The 13,789-nt window shown below is 46.2% G+C and overlaps 1 protein-coding gene across 1 annotated transcript in view; it reads left to right on the forward strand.

Moving 5' to 3' along the window:
- The first annotated feature begins 5,847 nt into the window (after positions 1-5,847).
- SLC15A1 (solute carrier family 15 member 1) overlaps positions 5,848-13,789 on the forward strand; it is a 49,246-nt gene continuing 41,304 nt past the window's right edge. The window contains exon 1 of the mRNA XM_022576895.3: positions 5,848-6,211. Coding sequence (XP_022432603.1) covers positions 6,208-6,211 — 4 coding nt within the window. The 5' untranslated portion in view covers positions 5,848-6,207. The remainder of the gene's footprint in view (positions 6,212-13,789) is intronic.

The raw sequence follows: 13,789 nt of genomic DNA on the forward strand, positions 1-13,789 counted from the left end.
AAATGGTAATAGGAACATACATATTGATAATTACCTTAAATGTAAATGGATTAAATGCTCCAACCAAAAGGCATAGACTGGCTGAATGGATACAAAAACAAGACCCGTATATATGCTGTCTACAAGAGACCCACTTCAGACCTAGGGACACATACAGACTGAAAGTGAGGGGATGGAAAAAGATATTCCATGCAAATGGAAATCACAAGAAAGCTGGAGTAGCAATTCTTATATCAGACAAAATAGACTTTATTTTTTTTTATTTTTATTTTTTTTCAAAATAGACTTTAAAATAAAGACTATTACAAGAGACAAAGAAGGACACTACATAATGATCAAGGGGTCAATCCAAGAAGCTATAACAATTGTAAATATTTATGCACCCCAACATAGGAGCACCTCAATACATAAGGCAAATGCTAACAGCCACAAAAGGGGAAACTGACAGTAACACAGTAATCGTAGGGGACTTTAACACCCCATTTTCACCAATGGACAGATCATCCAAAATGAAAATAAATAAGGAAACACAAGCTTTAAATGACACATTATACCAGATGGACTTAATTGATATTTATAGGATATTCCATCCAAAAACAACAGAATACACTTTCTTCTCAAGTGCTCATGGAACATTCTCCAGGATAGATCATATCTTGGGTCACAAATCAAGCCTTGTTAAATTTAAGAAAATTGAAATCGTATCAAATATCTTTTCCGACCACAACACTATGAGACTAGATATCAATTACAGGAAAAAAACTGTAAAAAATACAAACACATGGAGGCTAAACAATACACTACTAAATAACCAAGAGATCACTGAAGAAATCAAAGAGGAAATCAAAAAATACATAGAAACAAATGACAGTGAAAACATGACGACCCAAAACCTATGGGATGCAGCCAAAGCAGTTCTAAGAAGGAAGTTTATAGCAATACAATCCTACCTCAAGAAACAAGAAACATCTCAAATAAACAACCTAACCCTACACCTAAAGCAATTAGAGAAAGAAGAACAAAAAAAAACCCCAAAGTTAGCAGAAGGAAAGAAATCATAAAGATCAGATCAGAAATAAATGAAAAAGAAATGAAGAAAACGATAGCAAAGATCAATAAAACTAAAAGCTGGTTCTCCGAGAAGATAAACAAAATTGATAAACCATTAGCCAGACTCATCAGGAAAAAAAGGGAAAAGACTCAGATCAACAGAGTTAGAAATGAAAAAGGAGAAGTAACAACTGACACTGCAGAAATACAAAGGATCATGAGAGATTACTACAAGCTACTATATGCCAATAAAATGGACAACCTGTAAGAAATGGACACATTCTTAGAAAAGCATAACCTTCTGAGACTGAACCAGGAAGAAACAGAAAATATAAACAGACCAATCACAAGCCCTGAAATTGACTGTGATTAAAAATCTTCCAACAAACAAAAGCCCAGGACCAATGGCTTCATGGGTGAATTCTATCAAACATTTAGAGAAGAGCTAACAGCTATCCTTCTCAAACGCTTCCAAAATATAGCAGAGGGAGGAACACTCCCAAACTCATCCTATGAGGCCACCATCACCCTGATACCAAAGCCAAACAAAGATGTCACAAAAAAAGAAAACTACAGGCCAATATCACTGATGAACATAGATGCAAAAATCCTCAACAAAATACTAGCAAACAGGGCTTCCCTGGTGGCGCAGTGGTTGAGAGTCTACCTGCTGATGCAGGGAACACGGGTTCGTGCTCTGGTCTGGGAAGATCCCACATGCCGCAGAGCGGCTGGGCCCGTGAGCCATGGCCGCTGAGCCTGCGCGTCCAGAGCCTGTGCTCCGCAATGGGAGAGGCCACAACAGTGAGAGGCCTGCGTACTGCAAAAAATAATAATAATAATAATACTAGCAAACAGAATCCAGCAGCACATTAAAAGGGTCATACACCATGATCAAGTGGGGTTTATTCCAGGAATGCAAGGATTCTTCAATATATGCAAATCAATCAACGTGATACACCATATTAACAAAAGAGAAAAACCATGTGATCATCTCAATAGATGCAGAAAAAGCTTTCGACAAAACTCAACACCGATTTATGATAAAAACCCTCAAGAAAGTAGGCATAGAGGGAACTTACCTCAACATAATAAAGGCCGTATATGACAAACCCATAGCCAACATCGTTCTCAGTGGTGAAAAACTGAAACCACTTCCTCTAAGATCAGGAACAAGGCAAGGTTGCCCACTCTCACCACTATTATTCAACATAGTTTTGGAAGTTTTAGCCACAGCAATCAGAGAAGAAAAAGAAATAAAAGGAATCCAAATCGGAAAAGAAGTACAGCTGTCACTGTTTGCAGATGACATGATACTATACATAGAGAATCCTAAAGATGCTACCAGAAAACTACTAGAGCTAATCAATGAATTTGGTAAAGTAGCAGGATACAAAATTAATGCACAGAAATCTCTTGCATTCCTATACACTAATGATGAAAAATCTGAAAGAGAAATTAAGGAAACACTCGCATTTACCATTGCAACAAAAAGAATAAAATACCTAGGAATAAACCTACCTAAGGAAGACCTGTATGCAGAAAACTGTAAGACACTGATAAAAGAAATTAAAGATGATACAAACAGATGGAGAGATACACCATGTTTTTGGACTGGAAGAATCAACATTGTTGAAAATGACTCTACTACCCAAAGCAATCTACAGATTCAGTGCAATGCCTATCAAGTTATCAGTGTCATTTTTCACAGAACTAGAACAAAAAATTTTACAATTTGTATGGAAACACAAAAGACCCCAAATAGTCAAAGCAATCTTGAGAAAGAGAAACAGAGCTGGAGGAATCAGGCTCCCTGACTGCAGGCTATACTACAAAGCTACAGTAATCAAGACAGTATGGTACTGGCACAAAAACAGAAATATAGATCAATGGAAGAGCCTAGAAAGCCCAGAGATAAACCCATGCACATATGGTCACCTTATTTTTGACAAAGGAGGCAAGAATATACAATGGATAAAAGACAGCCTCCTCAACAAGTGGTGCTGGGAAAACTGGACAGCTACATGTAAAAGAATGAAATTAGAACACTTCCTAACACCATACACAAAAATAAACTCAGAATGGATTAAAGATCTAAATGTAAGGCCAGACTTTATAAAAACTCTTAGAGGAAAACATAGGCAGAACACTCTATGAAATAAATCAAAGCAAGATCCTTTTTGACCCACCTCCTAGAGTAATGGAAATAAAAACAAAAATAAACAAATGGGACCTAATGAAACTTAAAAGCTTTTGCATAGCAAGGGAAACCATAAACAAGACAAAAAGACAACCCTCCGAATGGGAGAAAATATTTGCAAATGAAGCAACCGACAAAAGATTAATCTCCAAAATATACAAGCAGCTCTTGCAGCTCAATATGAAAAAAACCAACCCAATCCAAAATTGGGCAGAAGACCTAAATAGACATTTCTCCAAAGAAGGTATACAGATTGCCAACAAACATATGAAAGGATGCTCAACATCACTAATCATTAGAGAAATGCAAATCAAAATCACAATGAGGTATCACGTAACGCCGGTCAGAATGGCCATCATCAAAATGTCTACAAACAATAAATGCTGGAGAGGGTGTGGAGAAAAGGGAACCCTCTTGCACTGTTGGTGGGAATGTAAATTGATGCAGCCACTACGGAGAACAGTTTGGAGGCTCCTTAAAAAACTAAAAATAGAACTACCATATGACCCAGCAATCCCACTACTGGGCATATACCCTGAGAAAACCATAATTCAAAAAGAGTCATGTACCACAGTGTTCACTACAGCTCTATTACAATAGCCAGGACATGGAAGCAACCTAAATGTCCATTGACAGATGAATGGATAAAGAAGATGTGGCACATATATACAATGGAATATTACTCAGCCATAAAAAGGAACGAAATTGAGTTATTTGTAATGAGATGGATGGACCTAGAGTCTGTCATACAGAGTGAAGTAAGTCAGAAAGAGAAAAACAAATACCGTATGCTAACACATATATATGGAATCTAAAAAAAAAATAAGGTTCTGAAGAACCTAGGGGCAAGACAGGAATAAAGACCCAGACATAGAGAATGAACTTGAGGACACGGGTTGGGGGGAAGGGGAAGCTGGGACGAAGTGAGAGAGTGGCATGGACATATATACACTACCAAATGCAAAATCGATAGCTAGTGGGAAGCAGCTGCATAGCACAGGGAGATCAACTTGGTGCTTTGTGACCACTTAGAGGGGTGGGATAGGGAGGGTGGGAGGGAGACACAAGAAGGTGGGGTTATGGGGATATGTGTATACATATAGCTGATTCACTTTGTTATACAGCAGAAACTAACACAACAGTGTAAAGCAATTATACTCCAATAAAGATGTATAAAAACCCCCATAAACTCACCTCTAGGCACGTTCTCATGAGAAGAGTGAAAAACTTAGAAGGAAACCTACAGTGAAAAAAATAAATGAACTCTCCAGCTACACTGATGCTGGAAGGCAAGAGGCCATGTCTTCGTAATTCTGAGGGAAATTGAATTCCAACGAAGAATTTCATTCAGGTGTAAGGGCAAAATGAAGATGTTTTCAGGCAAGTAGAAAATGTGTTTGCCAAGCACCCTTTCTGATTATGTTCTCCAAGGAAGGAAAGGAAGGGGAGAAGGAAGGAGGGAGGAAGTCAGTGAGTCATGGGATCCAACAGCAGAAATCCTAACGGGAGGAGCCCTGGAGGGGAGTCCCAGCAGGACTGTGCCCCAAGCCCACAGGGCACTCAGCCCTGATGGGAGCCAGATGTAAGGGTGAACCCTCTAGAAGAAAGTGGTTTCCATGTAATAGCATGATTAGAGAGTTGGATAATCTTCAGAATAAAGTGAAAGCGTGTGCTTATTCTAGCAGTAAGAAAAAAGCTAAACGCAATTATGAAAAAGAAGAAGAGCTATACAACAGTTGTGTAAGGCAAACTAAAACGTGCCTCAAATGGAACCAGTGGTGGGGCTTAGAAAAGAAATCCATTTGACTCCGACATCTGGAACATTCTGCGTGGCACAGGAGTGAAACACTGGAACCACGGAGTAAATGTAATCAGAAAAGGTACCATGAAAATGTAATCATATTCTATTGCCTGACTCTGCAGTGAACATTTACAATTTCAATAGCATAATGGTATTTATTAGATTTTGATTTTGATTTATTTATTTTTTAAATCAATTTTTTTAATTTATTTATTTTTGGCTGCGTTGGGTCTTTGTTGCAGCGCGTGGGATTTCTCTAGTTACGTAGAGCGGGGGCTACTCTTCGTTGCGGTGCGCAGGCTTCTCATTGCGGTGGTTTCTCTTGTTGCAGAGAACAGGCTCTGGGCGCGTGGGCTCGGTAGTTGTGGCTCCCGGGCTCTAGGGCACAAGCTCAGTAGTAGTTGCACGGGCTTAGTTGCTCCGCATCATGTGGGATCTTCCCTGACCAGGGATGGAACTCGTGTCCCCTGCATTGGCAGGCGGATTCTTAACCACTGGGGAAGTCCCCTTTTATTCTTAAAGAAAGTGCAGAATCCTCCATAAATGCTTTCCACACTCACACTCCACCTAAAGACACACGTCCGGGCACCGCGCACACATTAAACTGAGCAGCCTTCCACCCACTTTTGCTTCCCTGCGCAGACGTAGTGCTTTCCCAGGCAGTGCTTTCCAGAGTGCGGTCCCCTGAGCAACAGCGTCAACCTCACCTTAGTACTTGTTAGAAACGCAAATTCTCGGGCCCCACCCCGACCTACTGAGTCAGCAAATCCAGCTGAGGCCGAGGCCCTGCATTTCATGCTCCTTCCCCGTGGCTCAGATGCGCGCTCAAGCTGGGGCGTCCCCGGCCCAGGTCCCCCCTGTCACCCGCGCTATGCCTCTGGCCGGCCCCCGAGGGCCAGGGGTGTCTGAACAGCGGAGTCCAGGTGCCGGCTACGGACAGGTGTCCCTCTGCTGGGGCTCCAGGGTCTCTGACCTCTGCCTCTGCCGTTCCACCGCCTCCAAGGGTGGAGCCCTGCTGCCCCGCCCGAGCACCTCCAGCTACACAGGTGCTGGGCAGGGCCTGCACACCAAGTCACGGGAAGCAACGCCTTAGCAAAAGGTCCTCCGTCCTGGGCTCCTCGCTCGCCAGTCGCAGGGAGCCCTCGGAGCCGCCACCATGGGTAGGCGCGCGGGGCCGGAGTCGCGGGGAGCCCGGCGCAGGGGCTGCGCAGTCGGGGCGCCGCGGAGGGGTCGCCGAGGGGCTGGGCCGGGCTGCCACGCAGGTCCCCGCGGTCGCCGGCGGCTGGCGGACCTGCGGGCGGAGCCGGCAACGCTGGCACCCCGGGAGGGCAGGCGCGCATCAGGGACACCTCGCCGCGGCGGGAAGCGACCGGGGGTCGGCGGAGCCCGGGGTGGCGGTGGGATTCGCAGGCTGGGACGTGTTTGCAGGGCGGGCAGCCTCCCCGCCCCATCTCGTCCCCGGGCGCGGAGGCAGAGGACCCCAGGCGCCTGGTCACAGGTTGGAAGAACGAACGCAGTAACCTTGACCTGCCTACCTGTTGTGAATCCTCGGTCTCTGTGTTCCCACCCTGTGGGCTGAGAGTGGGCTGGAAGCTAGACTGCATCGTGCTGGTGATGGCAGGGCCAGCAGAGCCTCCGTCCAGGAGTGGGGAGCGCGGCGCTCAGGGGCTGTTCTGGCACTTCTCTTGCCTCTGGCTGGCCAGGTGACTCCAGAGCTGCTGAGGGAGCCCTGGTCCAAGAGGAACTGGGGCTGGCCCGTTGGGGTCCTATTTAACGTTCTGCCGCTGTCTTCGAGCTTCAAGAGAAGGCATAGAGGAGAGTAGCCGGTCCTCCATAGGTAGGCGTGGAGTGCCGGCGGAACAAATAGAAAACAATTTAATCCTGCCTGCTTCCGAATAAACAGCTCTGGAATGAACGCAAAAGCAGAACGGAGCTGCAAGAGACCAGCAGCCCTCTTCTCCCCGCAAGCCTGTGCATGGATGGGTCCAGGCTGTCACAGTGTGGCCACGTGGTTGAGAGAACCCGGTCTGACTTTGGCCTGCACTTGTATTCCTGCTCTGCCACTTGCTCCCTCTGTGATCTTGCATCAGTAAGCTAAGCTCTGTGGCCCTTGACTCCCTCAGCCATTAGGCAGAAATGTCCATACCACCCTCAGTGGCAGCACTGAGCTGTGTAGGAGCTCAATGCCGGGTGTGCATGGGCACCTGGCTCTCAGACTCACTGTTCCATGCCGAGTCGTGGTCCTGGAGTAGCAGTATTTAGTGGGTCACCCTTGGGACTTCTAGTGGTGCTAAGTATGCTCGTTCCAGAAAGATGCTGCAGCCTCCTCTCCAGTGCAGGCTGTCAGGGGCCGGTACCCATCAGAGCTCAGCTTTGCAGGCAGCCCCACTCCTGGGCTGGAGCTCTGTGTCCTGCCTCAAACACCATTTGCTTGTCACTCTATGTAACTTTTCTGGGAGGTGCTCTGAAATATTCATTTTGGTTTTCAGATCCCAAATACCTGAATGGTATCCATGCCGAATTAGAACTTTTCCTAACACAGTTCCAATCAGGGTAGCTGTCGGCAGCCTGATTGTCAGTGGATGAACACAAGGTTAGCTTTTGAAGTATAGTCCCCAGTGAACTGACTTTCTAGTTTACAGATTGGCGCTTAAGGGTTTGGGGGTGGGGGGTTGTTTGTTTTGCAACTGAGATTGGCATAGCATGTGAGTAGCAACAAAAAGTTTATATTCAGATACCAGTTTTATGTTTACTCAAGTCCTAAATTTTCAATATCTGGGTCTAGTTAGTAAATGAAACAAATAATTAGGAAATGTCTTTTAATTTAAAAAAGTAGCAGTAACTTCCCCTCTTAAGAGCAGATCTTTGTGACTTAGATGATGCCAAGATTGTTTCAGATCCCCTCGTGACTGAAAGGGGAACACTTGGAAAGCTTGGTGAATCCAGCAGGAGGGAAAGAAGCAAGGAAAGTTCTTAGAGAAGCGTTTGCCTTGAAAAGGGCCAGATAGTATATATTTTTGGCTCCGGGGGCCACACAGTGTCTGTGGCAACGACTCAAGTGCACCCTTGTAATTTGAAATATGAAACAAATGGGCAAATCTGTGTTTCAGTAAAACTTTATCAATGGGCACGGAAGTGTGAATTTTATATGCTTTGCAGGTGTCATAAGATAGTCTTTAAAAGCGTTTTTCGATTGTTTTAAAACGTAGACACCATTCTTAGCTTACGAGCCATACAAAAATGGGTAGGGGGCTGGATTTGGTGCCGTGCCATAGCTGCTGACCTTTGCTTTAAAGGGTGTGTGTGATTATCAGAGTCGGGGCCAGAGGAGGCAGGGACCAGCCTGCCTTGTGGAGTTAGGTCTCCGAAGGGCAGCAAACCTCAGTGACTGGAGCGCCGCCTCTGAGACCTTTGGAGGGCTGGGGATGCTTTTGTGGAAGATTTGGAATATTCTGTCTCCGTCCTGTTACCCCCACCCGACTCCCTAGCCCAGAGCTTAGCAAAGGTATATGCCAAAGCAGTTGTTCTCACCAATTCCTTCCCTCACTTTGGTCCTGGAAAACCATAGATCCTGCCCTGTCGCATGCCACATATATGACTCTGAAAATGGAGGTTGATGAGGCTTCGGGTTCTAGGAAGAGGCTTCCGGTTTTCCTGCCCCCCATGCCAGGGCCTCCAGGCCGACCTGAGAAGTTCATTTACTTAGTGATGATGCTTTATCACATTCCTTCCCTCCAGCCCTCAGCTTCCTTCTGGCCTTGTATGCAATTCTGAAGAGTTTTTCAAGTCAGTTTCCTGAGTATAAAAGGAGGGACTAGCCTTGAAGGTCCCTCCAACCTGGTTCTTTAAAAGTCCTTCCACATTCTCTCCTCTTTCTAGAAGCTCTTGGGTAGACCTGTGAACACAGCCGAAGGACCAGGGAGGCTGGCATTCCTGCTGTAGGCTGTAAGCTTGCTTACTGGAAGCTGAGGGTACCCCACACCAAAGGGAGCCTTGGGCATCCCAACCTTGGGAGAACGTCTTCCTCCCGTGCAGTAAAAAGAGAGAACTTCTGACATTGGGTCCTTTTAGGAGGCTGACATTACTCTAAGTCAATGGTTTTTAGGCTTTAGCATGTGTCGGGATCACTTGAGCAAAGGCTCATTCTAACGCGTGCCTGGACCGCAGCCCTAGCGTCTCTGCTTTGGTGGGTCAGGGCAGGGCTCAAGCATTTGCATCTGCAAGTTCCCAGATGCTGCTGCTGCTGCCAGTCCCAGGACCGCACTTTGAGAACCACTGCCCTAAGTGACTCTACCTGACAACTTTCTTTTTCTCTACCCTTGCCCATGTCCAGACGTTGCTACTGTGCCCCCCAAAATGAGGTCATGGCAAGAAGATCTAGTGTAGTCTGGACCCTGGCTTGTCCAAATTTGGGTCAAATTAGTAGCTAGAATTTAAAAATTAGCTCACAAAGGCAGTCTTAGGAAAGGGAGCCTTGACTCAACGTGGTCCAGCTAAGGCTGGCAGGGGGTTGACCTGAATCTCCTATTTATGCAGTTTTTGTTTGCTTGTTTGTTTGTTTTACCACATAAGGGAATAAAACTTTCCTGCCTTGAGGAGACTCACATCCTCAAGGGCAGGAGCGCAAGCCCGTAAACAACATTTTCTTGCACTGAGTTATAGGTGAGGTGAACCAAGTATTATGAGACCCGTATAAAGTGTTACGAAAGCAGCAGCTTACCACATCAGAGTGGGAGGACTTGCCATCTTAATGGTAAATGTTTGCATAGTCCTTCACACCCCTACAAAATGTCCTGAGTGGAATTATTCCATTTTTGTTTCACTTGGATTTTGATTAATAATTTTCCCGCTGCCCTTTGAGTTACTGAAGGACAGAGGCAGATTGAGGGATCGTGAGCTACCAGGCTGCTTCACAGGGGGGCCTCTGTCCTCCAGGGTCGAGCCAGATGAATGGAGCCATGGGGCAGGGACTACCAGCCAGCTCTGTTTTCCCACTTCTCTGGGTGGTGGCAGCTCTTGGACACAATTACATCCTGATTCCATCCTTGGCAGGAGAGAAAGTATGTGGGTGTCCCAGGTGAGCTGATAAGGAAATCTAAACAAGGGTGGACTCTGAGGACATTCCATGTTCCTCCATGATGATGGTGAAAGAATAAGGGCAGTATTGTCAGGAGATGGATGAGAACCGTGAACTCATAAAGTCCACGGGATAGCAACATAAAGAACCAGGGACTCGCTGTTTTGTAACTTTGTCCCCTGGTTTCAAAGGTCAGAAATATATCACTGAGGAAACAGCACAGTGGGGTCAACTCATGGGGTCAATGTGAACGGGCTGTCAGGCCTTTGCTTGCCACCCAGATTCAGTCCAGGTGCGGCTACCGTGAGCAGGTAGTACAGGGTTACAGGACCATCTCAGCAGCTGGAAGGTGCCACAGCCAAGGGGAAGGGATAGGATCTTCCGCAGACTCTCCTGAAGGAGGAGGAAGGTCTAGTCCTGCCGAGACTGGAAACCAGCCAGGGCCTCCCACTGGGCTGCCGCCAGGAGCCTCTCATCGCACAGAGGTGTCAGAATCCCCAGGTATGACGTAGAAATGTGAGAAACGGAACATGTGCCCGTCAGGAAAATTTGGTTCAAGGATCAGACATAAGACCAGAAAGCTCACGAAGTATACCGTCAAAGTCAGTGTTGAAAACCTCTGCTATCTGCGGAGCTTCATTGTAAGCTCTATCAGGACACGGCAGGAGGTACACCTGAAATGTTCTCGGAGGAGCAAAAGTTTTTCTTATTTAGTCAAAACACAGAAGCTCCCGTAATGTGTTCATTCCCTGTGGCTGCTCTAACAAAAGTATCACAAACCAGTTTGTTTAAAGCCACAGAAATGTATTCTCTCACATTGCTGGGGGCTGGAAGTCCAAAATCCAGGTGTCAGCAGGGCCACGCTGTCTCCGAAGGCTCTAGGGGAGAATCTGTCCCATGCCTTTCTCTTAGCTTCGGGTGTTGCCAGCATGCCTCGGCTCGTGGACACGTCACTCCGGTCTCTGCGTTCATCATCACGTGGCCATCATCTTCCCTCTGTGTATGGCTGTCTCCTTATCAGGACACTGGTCATATGGGATTCAGAACCCACCCTACTCCAGGGTGACCTCATCTTCCCTCTTCTCATCTGCATAAGGTCACCTTCTAGGATTATGGACAGGACAGTAGTTTTGGGAGAACACTATTTAACCCAGTACACATGGTAATAGAAAACATTCTCTCTGATATATGTGTTATTTGTCCATAACTTTAGTTAGGAAATATTCTTACCGTGCAAAGGTGGTTCCATTATGGCCTGCATCCTCAGCTTAGGTGCTACACTTAGTAACTAGTGTCTTCCCTGCAGCAAGACAGATGGACTTTCAAGTCATAGCTCTAATCAGTTCTGAACAGCAATCTATTAATAACAGAATTGGTCTGTAAACACCCCCCCCCATGTATAATAGTAGGTGAATCAGAAATGTTCACAGTGATGTCATAAGACATGGGTAATTTACCTCAAATTAGTTCTAAAAATAATGGTCAGACTCTGTTGATACTGCATTACTAATCTGTGGATAAAGTTTCCAGGCAGTCTTTAACTATGAATAGTGTTTATTTTTTTTAATAGCTGTCTCTTCCGTGCGTGTTCATTCTAAAATTATAAGACTGGAAAAAATAAGTCACCTAACACTTCCGTGGAGAGTTGTTAGGTAATATCTGACGGAATTTAAAATACACATAATATTTTACCAGCGTTCTACTTCTAGAAATTTCTTATGGATATTCTCATGTATTCTCAGGATAAGAATGAGGCATGTACAACCTAAATATCAACGGAGGAAAAAATTTGCATTCTGTACCTAGTTTTGGAGCCTAACTTCACACTTAACCGTGATCAGAAAGCTGTTTTTCTAGTCGCGATTTAACATCTAAGAGTAAAAAACTTTGTGTCTAAAATTTTGGATCTCTAACTTAATTGCCTCCAAACAAACTCCCCCAGAGACCAGAAGATTGGTTTTTAGTTGTTGTTGTTTTTTTTTTCAATTTAGTGACACTTGTGTGCCATTGGCATGGTTTTCTCCTATGAAACACACGACATTATCAGGGCCGATGCTAACATGCTTGTTTCTCTTGCCTGCTTGGAGCGTGTCACTTGCGGTGGTGGGAAAGTGATGTCCAGGAGGCTGAGAGACGCTTCCCCTCACGTTCTCTCCTGTTTCCTTTTAGAGCAGCTCTGAGGAAAGGTCTGTCTTTACCCTGAGAATATGTTTGTTTATTCACCCTCAGCAGTCATAGCATTTAGAGTCAGCCTCATTCTAAGTTCAGAATACAGGGTGTTCTTCTAGAAAACAAGAATGTCCAGGTGTAGATACAGGAAGTCCCTGGAGAGCAAGAATTGCCTTCCTTAACCCTGAGTAACTGATCTGCCTACACCTGAGGCAGAACTTAGGCCTGTCCCTGGATCTTTCTGTTTTGTGTAGCAGCTTACTACGTACTAACTCTGTCGCACCCTCTGGCCTGGCTGCCCTCTCCCTGCAATAGAGGCATAAACAACTTTTGAGCATGTACCGAGGGGGTTGGGTCCTGGGGCCCCTGGAGGTGATTTCTTTCTGAAGGAGAACGGGAATGGCGATCAATGATTCACATCTGTGGTTATGGAAACAAGATGCTAAAAGTTGTAGGTGATTTATAAAACCATCAGAAGCGGTCATGACGGGCCTCTTAAGCCTGTGATTTTAGACAGTCATGTGTAGAAACCTTTTTAAAAGGTAGGAGGATATCTGTAACCTACAACAATAGGTCGAGTACTACAAATGCCCTCGACTGTTATGGGTTTAATTTTGTCACCCCCGAATTCATATACTGAAGTCCTAACCCCCGGCACCTGAGAATGTGACTTTATGTAGAAATAGGGTCATCACAGATGGGATCAGTTCAGATGAGGTCATGCTGGACGAGGTGGCCCTAATCCAGTGTGACTGGTGTCCTTGTAAGAGGGGAGATTTGGACCCAGACGCACCGAAGGGGAGAAGACCAGGTGAAGGTGAAGGCAGAGACCGGGTGATGCTCATAGAAGCCAAAGAACAACAGTGATGGCCAGCAACCCACCGGGAGCTGGGGGATAGGCAGCGAACAGATCCTCCCTCACAGTCTTAGGAGGAACAGCTCTGCCCACACCTAATCTCAGCCTTCCAGCGTCCAGAACTGCGAGACGGTGCACCTCCATCGTGTTAAGCCTCTCTGTTCATGGTACAGTGTTGTGGCAGCCCCAGGAAACAAAGGCCCTGACCAGGAGGGCCCTGGCCGAGAGAAGGAGGTTTCAAGAAAGATGAAGTCCTGGCCGTCGGACACACACAGGACCAGGCCTGGCTGCTGGACGGCTCGGGATGCCACGAGGCAGCTCACTGCACCCACAGGGAAGACTAGGCAAGAAGGGCGATGCCGAAACAACAGGGGCCGATGCCGGCAGCACGGTGGTGAGGGACCCCGTGGCTGAGGAGCCAGTGCCAGGCTGCAGCCGGACGGTTTCATACCCCACGTCTGTCTCCTCTGGGTCTGGACAGAGAGCCCCACGCCCCGGCATCTGGGCTCATGCCTCGGTCTGCGTGGATACAAGGTCGCCAGCACCCCAGGCTGAGCCCCTGCCATGGCATTGTGCCAGGGTCACGTCATAAAACCTACACTGTCCCATTAGCACTGGCTTCCCCATATTTCTAAA

This window comes from Delphinapterus leucas, chromosome 18, assembly GCF_059928025.1.
Source record: "Delphinapterus leucas isolate spDelLeu-1000000601 "Yukka" chromosome 18, BTC_Dleu_Yukka2, whole genome shotgun sequence".
NCBI lineage: Eukaryota > Metazoa > Chordata > Mammalia > Artiodactyla > Monodontidae > Delphinapterus > Delphinapterus leucas.